Consider the following 15,077-nt stretch of genomic DNA (forward strand, 5'->3'; position numbering starts at 1 on the left):
CCATATTGCTCCGGGATATGCAGTGGTCATTCCCTGACCTTTCCGCATCCTTCATATTTGGTGGTGACGGGCTCGAACCCCGGTCTAATCAAGAAGCGTGTGCTACGCACTGCACTACGGAGGTGCCTGTGTCTTCCAAGATGACAATGCGCCGAGCCATAGGGCGCTTGTTGTGCTGGAATGATTTGAGGAACACAGTTCTGACTTCCAGCATATCGATTGGCCTCCGAATTTCTTCGATATTACAATCCCATAGAGCACTTGTGAGACACTATGGAAAGGCATATCAGGCGCCTGGATACACCAATCACCTGCATTGCTGGGCGCATTACACACAGCTTGGTTGGCTGTACCTCTGGAACGCTTCCAACACTTTGTTGAATCAATGCCATGTCGGATAGCTGCTGTACTGAGGGTAAAAGGTGGACCTATGAAGTATTAGGTAGGTGGTCATAATTCAGTGATCACTCAGTGTAAATACAATGCTGAACAGTGGTCAGGTCATTTAGTGATAAATCATACAAATTTAATTATATTTTTTAAATTCTTTCATTATTATTTAGAAAAGCATCAAGTTTGTGTGACTCAAATTGCACAAGAAATATTTCAGTCAATTTCAAAATTTTACTCCAAGGTAGTGTTGACCAAATCAGTTGTGGGGGAAAACTTTATAGGTGATTGTCCAAGTCATAATAATATGAAAGCTACCTAAATGCTAATGCAGTATATTGACATTATTAAATGTGTTCTGCCAAAAAAACAGAAAGCAGTCTTGTGACTGGCTAAAAACAATATAACAACATATCAAAAATGCAAATATGGTTATTATTAATTTCTTTCAAAAGCTAAATTACATATGTGCATAAATGGCCAAAACAATGGATTGCAACAACAATAAAATGTTTGAACAATTATCAGTCAAGAGGTAATGAACTCACCAGTGTATTAGGTTCAAGTATTATAAGGAAAGATGTACATTTATATGGGGAGACACAGACGTCTTTCTATAAACTTAAGTTCTTTGCTAAAGGTAAAAGTTAGTCATACTTTTTCCCTTTGTAAATGCTTTTATGTCTGCTAGCAATAAAATAATGTTTTTAGAAATTATGCTAATTTTTACATAACTAAGAGTGTTGATATTACAGCAATTAAACTATAACCATTTATATAAAAATCATTTGATTTTTATATAAATGATGCTTTTGCACTAATCTATTTGTTAAAAATCATTTGATTAATTTGTTTTTGATATTTTCCTACAATGTAAATCTGAAAGGTACTGAATGCTTATGTATAGAAATCATTCTTCCTTTTGTTACTTTTCATATCTCTCTCATTTAAAGAGTATACACATTTCCTTCTCACAAGTATATTAAATTTTTTCATATGTGAACGTGTTAAAGTTGTTTAGCATCAAATTAATATCACGTATTAACTTGGAAGCTCAAACAATTTCATCAAACTGATTGATTACCACAGACAAATATAAAGTGTTTTATAATTTACATGGAACAAATTGTTAAGAGTTAATTTATTAACAAGGTGGAATTTGTCACTATTGGTCATTCCTAATAATATAACAGCTGTTATTTTTTTTTTATGCCTTCACTCATTCACCATTAGGGGCTCACTTACAAATAATGAGTCTTCCAAGGAAAACTGGTGGCTACCATGAACTCCAAATTTAAGATCCAGAGATTTATTTATGGAATAGTTAAATGGAGTGGGATATGCTATCAACCATCTCATGTTAGAAGAATTAACAGCCAATTGCAAATTTGAAATTTCAAAAAGTAAAGCATTTGTGTTTCCACTTAAAAAGGAGAAAGACACTTTCAACACTTAGTGTAACATGCATTGTAATTATGCTTATAACAATAATTGATATAAAATAAAATTATGCTTTTTGTGTAGAAGGACAGAGAAAGATGTGCAATGGAATACTAAAAGTGTTTAAATTTAAGAAATCCCTAAATTTTCTTAAAAGAATTTGAAAATCATTTCTGCATTCTTTAATCATTTATTAATTTTAGACATTTACATAATCACAACAGAAAGAAGGAAATTTACTAACAGATTACTTAGAATGAAGTTTTTCCCCTGAGAGGAAGAAACATTTTTACCATAATATATAAAAACAAACTTATATTGTTAACAGATCTATTTCAAGTTGTTGATCTTATGCACATAAGATTAAAATAATAATAAAGGTATCCCAGTGTAGGGTAACTAAAAATAAGAACAAGTTCATGGATATTTGCATGTACACTTATGCTAGTAGTATAGCAAAGAATAAATTTGAAGTACTGGTTAAGTCATGAAATGCAATTACTGTAGGGATAGTGGGGATGTCACTCAGTCATAAAGGATACAGAATTTGAATATGGCGAGTATATAAGCAGTGGGAATACAAAAATTATAGGAGTGTGTTATAGGTCTAATGACTGTGATAAGCATAATAAACAATTATACAGAGAATAGAGGGGCCAGTAAATCAGATTAACTTATAATGGGGGATTGTAACTTTCCAGATACTGACTGGAATTTGTGGGTTAGTCACCACACACACTACCAAGACTTGTGAAGTGAACAGAATTATCATTTCTACAGCAGCACATTAGAGAAGCAAAAAGAGAGAGAGAGAGCAATATTCTTGATTTGATTTTTGGAAGTGATTATTCATGCATTATGAATCTGCAGTTTGCTAGTTGGCACCAAACACAGTGTCTTGATGTGTACTTAAAAATGCAACTACTGTCAGAGGCAAGGAAACAGGTAAAAACCCTTTTCCTTGTCTCTGAAAGTAGTTATATAAAGGTGACTTCAGCAGTCTCTATACAATGGAAGTGATTGATAATGTTACCAACAACAAATTCTAAATGGGCATTCAGGGAAATAATCATAAAAGAAATATTGTTCAAAGCCTAGACCTAAATGGATATCAAACAAAATAACAAGACTCATGGCAGAGAGAAAAAAATGCATGAGATGCATATAAATTATCAGTCAGTACAGAAGCCTATAGTAGATATAAACTGGTATGCAACTAAGTCACAGAGGTAAGGCAAGCTAAGAGATTGAGGCGCCTTTGCAGAGGATTTAAAAGAAAACAGCAAAGACTCCTTTGCTTTCATACCAACAGCAAATTTGCTCCTTTTCTTTGCTACAATCACATTGGCCCACTTGATATTGATGACAAACTGAATACATAATTTGCATTTACATTCATACATGAGAACTTCGTTAGGGAAGGGATACCAGAAGTTTATCAAACTCTGAGAGCTAAATGATGTAATAGCTGAGAGGAAAGTAGAAGAAAAATTGTTGAAAATAGACACCTGGAGTGAATGGGATCTATCCAATTATATTAAGGGATCCAATTACAGAAAGTGAGGAAAGAAACCCTTATCCATAATCATGAGCGTATCTTTGAATACAGGGGTGGTCCTATTAACTGAAGAAGTCACAAAGGAAGATCAAAAGGAGACATGAATAATTACGGACCTGTTATCTTAACTTCTGTTCCAGAGAAAATAATGGAGTCAATGAATAAAGAAGCAATGCAGACCATCTAGACTGGAATGCAATTATACTGCAGTCACATCATGGATTTGTTAAGGGGCGATCTTGTCTGACCAATGTGATCGAATACTGATGTAGTAACAAAGGAACTGGACGCAATAAATAATTTTGATATGATCTATTTGGAAAGCTTTTGATACTGTTGCACATAAAAGACTGCTGTACAAAACTAGAGTTAGTGTGACATTAAGGGCAAGTTATTTCTAGGGATAAAGGGGTGGCCCACTAGAGGGGAAAACAGAGTGTGGTTATTAATGGACATGTTTGTGTTAATGGAGCCCCCCAATTTCAGTGCTGAGCCCATTGCTATTTTCTGTATTTATTAATAATATACTGATAAAGTCATATCAGGCTTAATGCCTACATCTGCATATGATACAGTGGTTAGCACGGTGGTTAATGGCAGTAATCAAGGTATTCTACCACAACAATATCTAGAAAAATTACATAGATTTAGTGAGAAATGGCAATTGAAGTTTAAAAACATCGGTGCTGCATATGAGTAGTAGTAATCCCAAATTAATGTACTAATTCTGTGGTACACAAAGTATGTGAACATGTTTAGAGAATGGCAAGATTAGTAAAGGGAATGAAAGGATGGTCTTACTAAGGAAGGCTTCATTATTGCAAGTTGCAGCATCTGGAGAATGGGCACTTGCAAAGTAATCTGATTAAGGTATTTAAGGCTTTGAGTGGATTGAGAAAGCTCAATGCTAATTGGGTTTTTTATCTTGCTCATATGAGAGGGTACATAAAATTCAAATTGAGGAATGATGGTTGCAGAATAGATGTGCCTTCAGCAGCCAGTGTTTGGCTAGTTGTTGGAACAAACTTCCATCTGTAGTTGTAGAAGTGGACAGTTTGAATAAATACAAGGAGGAACTAGACAAACTATTAGAAGAGATAGCCAGGTGATGTAGGTTTTTTTTTTTAATTTTGCGTGTGGTTGATGCTGTATAAGCTTGCTTACTTGCATCATTTGCCACTACTAATACTAAACACAAATTTATTTTTTTAATTTACAGATCGTTTTCCAGTAAAGGTATGCTTACTTGCATCATTTGCCACTACTAATACTAAAAACAAATTTATTTTTTTAATTTACAGATCGTTTTCCAGTAAAGGAATGATACAGGTATGCAAAGAAAAGTAGCACAGAAGGAATGATTAAAATTGGCCCTCTAGATATGAATGACATATAATACCATGCTCAAGGTGGAAAACGAAAGAGACTTGGGGGTTAATGTACAGTCTGACGTTCTCTGAGCAGTGCAGACAGGCTGCCAGAACAGCCCATGGGTGCTGTGTAAATGACATACAAGATTTGCCAGCAGGGACAAAGAGGTGACTATCCCATTGTATAATGCAATAGGTAGGCTGCAGCTTAAATACTGCATTACTTAAATAATGAGGATTCCAGACCTCATTTTAAGAAAATCATGCATCTCTTGGAATACGTGCAGAAAAGAGCAACCAGATTAGTCCAGAATACAAAGATGTACTCTAACCACAAAAGACTTCAGCTCTGGAAACTAAGTGCTTGCAAGGAAACCTGATTAAAGTGGTTAAATCTTTAAATGAATTGAGTTACAATCCCTTTTGCAGACAACCCACACAAAGGGACATAAATCATAAACTCAAACAGAAAAAAGCATGGTTGTAAGACAAATATGCAAAAGTCTGCTTTTCAGCCAGAGAATAATTAACAAACTACCACCTAGTTTTGTGGAATTGGGCAGTTTGAATAAATTTAAGAAAAAATTAGACATTATTAGAAGGGATGAAAAGATGAATTGGGTCCTTGCATCATTCAGCTAATAATAATAATAATAAAATTCATGAATGTGCAAATATCACCTACTGTTAAAGATATCTGTCATATGTGAATGACTGGAATCCAATTACTAGCACTCTCTTTCAGATCTGATGTGCTGTTCTAAGAATATGCTGTACTTTCTTTTATGACTATAGTTTTGCACTGTAATGGAACAGGGCAAAATCCTCAGTATAATATACATTAAATTCTGGGAAGCAAATCTAAGTTAAAAGAGTGAGCCCAAGTTGAAATAATGTGGAACAGATAATCTCGTACCATGTCAAGGAAAAGTTATTTAAGATTATATATATATTATATATATATATATATATACACACACACACACTCTCAGTGATCACTGAATCGTGACCCCCCCCCATCCATAATGGACTATGCCACATAGCTCGCAGTGTAAAAAGCTGAACAGTTTCATACACTACAGCAGTGGTAATTTGCATCTGGTTGTGCAAGTAAAAGTGATAAGGTAGCAGTTATGGGATGCAGTCAAGATATCACAATTTCAAAAGGGCATGATCATGGAAGCTTGTGCATTAGGTGCATCTATGTCAGAAATGGCATGTCTTGTCAGTTGCTCGCTGTGGTTAAGGTGTACAATATGATGTCAAGTAGGTCAAGCCACCTTCTGCTGACAGAACTGTAAAGGATTATGCAAAGTGGACATTCGTGGAGAATGAAGGGTGCAGTGCATTGTACGGCTCAACAGTTGATATGCAATACATGTGGAATGCAAGAACAATATCCCAAATGACAATGTGCTGCACACTCAAACATAAGGGATTCCACAGCAGATGATCCAAGACACCCTCTCCTTACAACTGATCATCATTGACATTGGAGGACTGGAAACAAGTGTGCTGGTTGGATGAATCCAAATACCTGGTACAACCTGCTGATGGATGCCTTCGTGTGTGGCATAAGCAACACGAGTCCATGCACCCACTGTGCATGGTGTGCACTATCATGAGGTGGTGGTCGTTTAATATGAGGCATGGTTTTCTGGCAAGGACTAGGACCCCTGGTGCGCATAGATTAATGTTTCACTGGTGAGGTCTACTGGCAGCTCTTAGGAGACCATGTGCACCCAGCTAAGTTGCATTTTTATCTGGACAGAAATGGGATCTTCCAAGACAATAATGCATCATGTCATTGGGCCCCATTGTGAAGATTTCAATTGAGGAACATAGCGAAGATTTCAATCATCTTGATTAGCCTCCAAATTTTCCTGATCTCAATCCAACTAAATACCTGTGGTATGTTTTGGAACTGATGCATATGGACACGCAACCTTTATCTCTTCTGACACTGTGGAAAGCCTTGCAGGCAGACATCTAGTGGAGTCAATGCCCAGGTGAATAGCAGATGTTATCCATGTGAACAGTGGTCCCGTAAAGTATTAGGTAGGTGGACACAATTCAGTGTGTGTGTGTACAAACACAATATTTTATGTATATAATTTTGTTCTTTATCCCTTAGTTAATACCATGAGTACAGATAAAAAAACCTGGAAGTGCGAAATATTCTGCTTATGCTGTAAACTAACAGAATGAATTTGATATTATCATAGTGAGTGTTCTAATTCTTATGACATGCAAAGCAACTGCTTTATTCAAATTCAAAACAAGAGTCATCACTTAACTTTTATATATATATATTAAAAAAAATTAACAAAAGTACAATTTATTTATGGTATTAACTTTCACAAAGAAAAGCACATGGGTCTGCTTTTCATAACAATAAGAATTTGCACACACACAAAAATAAAAAATAAAAAAAAATATCATTTATACACACAATGCTTGTAGCAAGGTACAAAATATATATTTGGTATATTCAGTATATCAAGACCATTCAACAAACCCAATGACCCAAAAGTTTGGGCTCTACAGTACCAACAATTTCTACAGGATCAACAATTTTCTGCTTTATTTAAAAAACGTACCATGTATCACATTATTTAAACCAAGTAATTCATTACACAGCTCTTATGATTGTGTTAAATTGTCTATGATAATAAAATAATTTTTGTATTTTTTTTTTTTTTCTTTCTTCACTGCATCCAATGTCCAGTAATAACATTCATAAAGGGGCTGGCAGGTTGGCATCTGTATTAAAAAACTAACAAAGAAAACAATTAGAACATGAAATAAAGAAATTAAAGTACTTTATTTTTTTAACCATGTACTTAAGCAGAATAGTAACAGCAGCTCTTTTTTTCAGCTTATGTATGTTATGAATCAACTTCAAATACAAAACAAAAATGAGAGCATGGGAAATCTAAATCTCTTTTTAGGAAAACTAATGAAGTCATTACAAAAATAAAATCTGAAACACTTTAAAATCTAAAGACTCAATCTTTGAATATACAGTCGATTCCGGTTATTTGGGACACATCGGGACTAGTGCATTTTGGCCCGATTAAGCGGCTGCCCCAATTATCCGAAGTTTCACGTAAATAGTTAAAAATACAATTTACCCCCCCCCCCCTTTACAATTAGTTCACTGTTCAATCAAATCACGTTACGACGAACTCAAAATAGTAAAGTACCGTTCACTATACGATGTGCACTAAGCGCCGGTCATTCTGATCACGTTTGTGAATTGAATTTTAATTCTATTAAACAGCGATTCTAATTAGCGAAAATAGGAGGAATGTTATCCACAGGCTATAAAAGTAAAGATATATTAAGCACAAATTTACCCTTTATTACCTTACCAATTAAAAAATTAAATGATACGTGAAAATCGGAAGAATGATAATCGGAATAATTAATACGCACTGTAATATGTACATACTAACTAAACTAGTTGACATTTCTGTTACTGACATTTGTTGGTGGGGGCTGAAATTTAAAACAGTAAAAAGATAAGCAATCAATAACAAAGAACAGGGCACACACAAATTGCAAGTAACACAACACGCGCAAGTGAGAACGGAGTCACAAATTAGGAAGCTTTAAAAATAGGAATGAAGAGAAGATTCTGAAAATTATTTTTTTTATATGACTGAAGATTCCATGGAAGTGTAAACACATTTTACCATAATAACCCACAGAATTCCAGCTGCCGGTATTATCGCAAATTCAATAAGATCGAGTTTACTGTCCGTTTATGATAGATTGCACTAACAGAAAAGCCCAATAAACAGGTGACTGCTAATTGTTTTTATTGTTTTATGGTTGTGACCTCCAGAAATCCGACCGAACTACGTGGTACGGTCGGAGACAATCGTAGGGTAATCTCCAGTGCTGAGGTCTCCTGCCCCGATTAAACGGCATTTTGTCCCAATTAAGCGAAGTAAACCCTGGCTATTTTCTCGATTGGTTTTTGTTTTTTAAGATTTGCCCCAAATAAACGGCTGCCCCGATTAACCGGTGGCCCAAATAACCGGAATCCACTGTACTACATCTTATGCAAAGCGTTAATCAATTTTAACATTTAAAAAAAAACTATTAGAACCAAATTACCATTATAATCTGCACTAAGTCAAAGAAGGTGATTCATTTTTTTAATTTTTACATTCCCACATCTCTTGTATCATGTAGTATAAAGTATGCTTTTTTGTTCTCTCCAACCTTCATCTCAATTGAACAAGAATAGAAATAGCTGGTTCAGGAACACAAATAAGTTTAGATTTTATTTGAAAGATCAAGGAAATGTCATGGTTAGCCACATTGCTTACAATGCTGACAGAAAATGGATTACTCTCACATGATTATCACTTACTTTTCTTGCCACTAAAAGATGCACTAAGAGGATGTCACTTCTCATTGGATGAAGAAATCAAAAAGGCAGTACATGAATGGCTTCAACACGAACCACAAAACTTCTCTTGAGGAATCCAGTCATTAATAAAGTGTCAGAGAAAGCGTGGCAAACATAATGGGGCCTACAATAAAGACTGACATGCATAACTTCCTTATATGTGAAATACAACTTATTACCTTTGTATTTTTTGATTTTTGTTTCCAAAAGTTAATTTTCTTAAATCCTAATCCAGGTACAATTTTCATGTTTTATAACATAATTGTACCTGGATTAGGATTTTTGTGTTGCTACAGTTAACCGAATGATAATTTTACTTACACAAAAATGTAAAATTACAGATTTTTTTTGGCCTGTTTAATGAAATAATATTAGCACTACTATTACATTATATTAAGAGTGTTCTGAAAATCCAGAATACTCTTAATATAATTATTAAGATTCTGGATTTTCTTAATATATAAGTAAAAATTATGTCACCCTAGCTTTTATAAATGGTTCCAGAAATGTTTCCAATTTTTTGTTTTCAGAATTAATTTTGTCCCCGTTTTCATCTCCCAAACCTGGTCACCTTATGAAATTTCCCTAAACATGGGAACATTAAACTATAATTTCACCGAAAGTTAAATTTCTATCTTACTGATAGTATGGATAATCAATAAACACATGCCTCAATAGTAAGAGGTAATTTCCAGTGAGTAAGTATAGATGTGTAGAATAAGAATGTTCAATATGTACCGGCACAAGAACAACTTACTGCCAGTTTAAAAAGGAGTTAAAAGTTCAAAATTGTGGATCATGTCTGATCTGCATCTCTATAAATATGCCAATACTTGCTTCCACTGTATGTGGTATTTTCATTGTAAGAGGGGGATCGATTGTTAGCAAGCAGAAATGAAATGTCAAGTTATCATCTCCAGGTTTTGGCAGCCTGATCAGAAAATTCAGTCCAGAATGTGCTGGAATCAAGCAAAACATTACAGATTATTGGTTTTCTTGAATTTTTCATAACTGAGGTCAGATTTTATTCAGGACAGGAAGCTCATTAACTGATCCATTTTTAAAGGCATTAAATGTACTTAGTGTTTCTTAAAATTCTGCATTTTAAAGCAGGAGCAAAGTTAAAATACTTCACACATCTCTGCAATAAAATTTCTGCATTCAATTAGAAGATAAGTTTAGAGGGTAGTATCAGGTAAGAGTTGATTATACTACTCGTGTCAAATTTTGAACGACTGGGTATAACTTTTGCAAAAATTGGTTGTGCATAATTCTAAAGATGAGTGATGGATACTGAAATCTACTAAGGTTTACAAAAGAATTCATAACTATAACAGGAATCATATCTTTTTTGTAAAGTAAATATTCCAATTTTGTATCAAATCTAAGGAGAAAGGAAGCTAATGCCAGCTGGCATACTTGCCTTAGTTTTGTTTCTATAGCAGACTTCCCAATGAGTCAAAACAAGGCATTCCCATGTGGTCCAAGAAGGAAGCCTATATTTTGGCAGCAAAGGGATTTTTTTTTTTTTTAAACAAAGATGTATGAAAGTTGGATGCTCCCACCTCTGTCAAAACCATCTGGTTTTGACAGAGGTGGGAGCAGCAGAGATAGGCAAACGTTGTGGACAATAGCTTTGGCAAGAAACCAGAATACTCAGCTACCATTGGGGCAAGAAGCAAGTTTTCTACTCTTAGCCTGTTTAAAATCTAATTTGGACTGATTCATAATTGTTGTGAGTTTTGGTGTAGGCAGAAAATAAAACTGAAGAGTTGGAAACAAGCCAATAACAACATACACTGAGCGATCACTGAATTATGACTGCCCCTATGGAAACTGAATGCGACCCTGAGTGATCTATACCAGTGGGGCGCAACCCACAGAGAGGTCATGGCAATTTTTAAATAAATTTATTTTTGGTGTACATAAAAGCTAAAAACCTGTTGTTAAAATTACTTTTTCAATACTGTAGGTGTAGAGAATTTACAACTCGTACTAAGTCTGAGATACGAATTGTGCCGGGAATATACCTTATTTTGCTCACTGGCTGTGGATCCATATTGTTAATACTAGCAGACTCTAGCGCCTGAGGACCGGAATAAACTGACCCAAATCTATCACAGAATGTATACATACTCTGCTTAGGTATTGACCATATGAGATACTTGAAATAATTTGAAACATAATGAAGAAATTGTGCTGCAAATAGCAAGTCTGTTGCACGCATGCTTTATTCTGCTTCGTAATTCGGTGCTTTCATATCAACTTGTTCTCCCTGCTGCAACAAAATTGATTTCAATTATCCATGGAACAAAATACAGCAAGATTTAAAAACCATTCTTCTGTCCAGAGACCAGTCTCATGGCGCATTACGGTTATCACGGACAACATAAAATTCAATTTATTAAATCGATTGAGAGAAAGTCCAATTTTTGCAATACAGTTAGATGAATCCACAGATATTTCCAACCTTGCTCAACTTATTGTATACGTCAGATACTGCTATGAGGGAGATATTTTGGAGGATTTTCTATTTTCGAAGAAAGAACGACGGGCGAGAAGATTTTTGATGCTATAAATATTTTCTTTCAAACAAATGATCTAATGTGAAACAACTGTGTTACGATTTGTACTGATGGTGCGGCTGGTTTAAAGGGCGAAGTAAAGGAAATTGCTCCAAATATAGTTTAGAACCATTGCATCAGTGGCGTAGTAACATGTAGGCAGGCAGGGCAATTGCCTTCAGGCCTGGGCCCTTTAGGGGTCAAACGTCTTTGGCTGTCTCCTATTTTTGCAATTTTCATTAATCAAGTAGGGGCCTGAACATGTTCTTTGCCTCCGGGCCCGAAAAAGGGTAGCTATGCTACTGCATTGCATTATACATAGGGAAGAATTAGTGGCAAAGGCAATGCAAACTGAATTGGACGAAGTTTTGAAAGATGCAGTAAGTGTGATCAACTTTATTAAAAGTGAAAGTTAAATAGTAGAGTTTTCACGAACTTTGAAATGGGATCCACTTATCAAACGCTTCTTTTATATACGAAAATGAGGTGGTTGTCCAGTGGTAAAGTGTTGCAACGTCTTTTTGACTTCAAACATGCAGTTTTTATTGATTTTATCGGTTAAAAATCAGAAACTTGCTTAATTGTTTACTAATCAAAAATGGCTTGGAAATCTTAGTTACCTTGTTGATATATTTGAAAAACTTAATGATTTAAATTTAAGTCTTCAAGAACAGGGAACTGATATTAATACTCAGTGATAAAATAGAAGCTTTCAAAAAGAAACTTAATCTTTGGAAACTGAATTGGAGCATAATAATACTGAGAATATGTAATAATATTGCCACCCACCTGACAATGCTAATTAAGAATTTTTCCAAATGATTTAATGTACCTCCAGGAAAAAAAGTTGTATTGGATTCGTGATCCCCCCCCCCTTTTTTAAAATTTCTTCATGCCCCGAAATTACCATTGAGCAAAAGAAAGATCTTATTGACCTGAAGTCTTATGAATCGTTACTAGCACGTTTCAAGACCTCCAACTTGTGAAAATTTTTGGCTCTCTCTTCAAGAAGAGTATCCAGAATTATTGAAAATGGCAATACAAACTTGCTACCTTTTGGGTCTACAAATTTATGTGAAGTTGGCTTCTCAAAATTAACAGCTATAAAAGCAAAACATTCCAGACTTGATCCAGAAGACGACATGAGATTAGCAATTTCAAATATTGCACCAAATAACAGTTATCCAGGCTCGTCCTTATTAATTGTTTTGTAATTTTTCATTTTTTATTGTTTTGTAATTTTAATTGAAGAATTTGATTTATTGTGTTTTGCTATACTGTATTCAATTAAAATATTAAACAATTATTTTAATATGTAAATTAAAAAGGAGACAGGTTTTTTATTCCATTCTCAGTACTCTAATATAATTTTCGACTACATAATTTATAAAATGCAATTTTTGTTCCTCAGGTTTACATTAAGGGGTTGCGTCAATTTTATATTTAATAAAGGGGGTTGCGAGTGAAATAAGTTTGCACGCCACTGATCTATAATAATGAGTGATCCCTGAATTATGACCACCCCTATGGAAACTGAATGCAACCCGTTGACTACGAGAGTGTCGAATTAGTCTACCTATGTAGCACAGATAAGGTGTTATTGGTTCAGTAGGTAGTGAAATTCCGAGCGTGAAAGGAAGTATTCATCAGACTTGGATAAAGGACAGATTGTGGGTGCTCGATGAGCTGGTGCCTCAATTTCCCAAATGGCTGAACTGGTGGGGTGTTTGAGAGCCGCTGTAGTTAAAGTGTACCAGGACTGGCGTCAAAATGGTCAAACAACGACTCGACGGAAAAACTGCAAAGGTCAGCAAAAGGTTGATATTAGAGGTGAGCGCTAGGTCTGATGACTCGTACAGGCGAACAGGCACAGCACTGTTGAAGAGTTGACTACCCAAAACAACGTGGGCTGGCATGACCATGCATCGCATGCTTGCACGTATGGGCTATACTAGCAGACAACCCCTATGGCATCCTCTCCTAACCGAGGTTCATCAGTGTAAAAGACTCCCCTGGTGTAAAGAGCATGCAAGTTACATGTTAGAAGACTGGAAGAAGGTGTGCTCGTCAGAGGAGTCACATTATTTACTCCGCACCATGGATGGTCGTGTACGGATTTAGTGTCGACAATATGAGGCTCTTGATCCATCATGCATGGTATCAAAAGTGCAGGCCGGTGGAGGCGGTTGTATGGTGTGGGGCATGTTTCACTGGCAGGAGCTTGGACCCCCTCATGCATGTGGAACAATGTATCAATGGTCTCCGCTATCGTCAACTGCTTGCTTACAGTGTACACCCCACTGTGTTACACTTTTTTCCGAATGGCGATGGTGTCTTCCAAGCTGGCAATACGCCAAGCCATAGGGCACTTATTGAGGAATGGTTTGAGGAACACAGGTCTGACTTCCAACATATCGCTTGGCCCCAAACTCCCCCGATATCAATCCCACAGAGCACTTGTGGGACACCATGGAAAGGCATATCAGGCATCTGGTATGACATACCAATCACCTCCATACCTGCATTGCTGGACGCATTACACACAGCTTGGTTGGCCCTACCTCACAAACGCTTCTGACATCTTGTTGAATCAATGCCATGTTGGATAGCTGCTTTACTGAGGGAAAAAAGAGGACCTATAAAGTATTAGATAGGTGGTCATAGTTCAGTGATCATTCAGTGTACAGCATTCTTCTTTTGAAGAGACTTAGCACATTTATTGGAAAACGAAGGTTTAGATAAAGGACTCGATTTTAAAGTGGAGTATGGAATAAAGAATTCCATTCCTACAAGAATAATTTTACTGACACGAATCTGAGCAAACGTTAGTAATTGTATTCTTGTGATGCCAAACACAAGGTTGGGAATAGCCATGAGATAAAGGCTCCATTGGAGAAGAGACAATCACCAAGTTGTAATCTGAGGTGCCTAAAGGACCACTCATTTCGACCGTGTACTTAGAAGGGTTGTTTGCGAGAAAAGGATCAAGCGTGTTGGCTGTATAGCTAGAATTGTCCAGTATTCTGGTAAGTAAATGAACAATCTGTGCGAAGTCATTAGTAACTGCAAAAGCCTTGGCATCTCGACCATCTGGATCTGTGTGACTAGAAAACGGAAGTCAGCTGGAGTTGTGAACATTAACATCACCAAGTGTAGGAACATTAACATCACCTCACTGTTAGGAAGTTGCACCGGAGAAAGTCAAAGAGTTCCAAGTGGTTAGTGGAGTTGGAAGAACGGTAGACAACAGATGAATTTGATAGAATTCATCAGAAGGTAGAGCGATTAAGCCAGAGGAGATTCCAAATTACCAAGTCTCGGGCAGGGAATAT

General features: G+C 35.9%; 1 protein-coding gene across 1 annotated transcript in view; it reads right to left on the reverse strand.

The window, feature by feature from the left end:
* Window positions 1-7,063: 7,063 nt before the first annotated feature.
* Window positions 7,064-15,077, reverse strand: part of Aldh-III (Aldehyde dehydrogenase type III) — a 260,715-nt gene continuing 252,701 nt past the window's right edge. Inside the window, 1 exon segment of the mRNA XM_090371122.1 lies at window positions 7,064-7,534. Within this exon segment, the coding sequence (XP_090227248.1) occupies window positions 7,496-7,534 (39 nt within the window). The 3' untranslated portion in view covers window positions 7,064-7,495.

This window comes from Mastigoproctus giganteus, chromosome 4, assembly GCF_048544385.1.
Source record: "Mastigoproctus giganteus isolate SK-2022 chromosome 4, ASM4854438v1, whole genome shotgun sequence".
NCBI classification, from domain to species: domain Eukaryota; kingdom Metazoa; phylum Arthropoda; class Arachnida; order Uropygi; family Thelyphonidae; genus Mastigoproctus; species Mastigoproctus giganteus.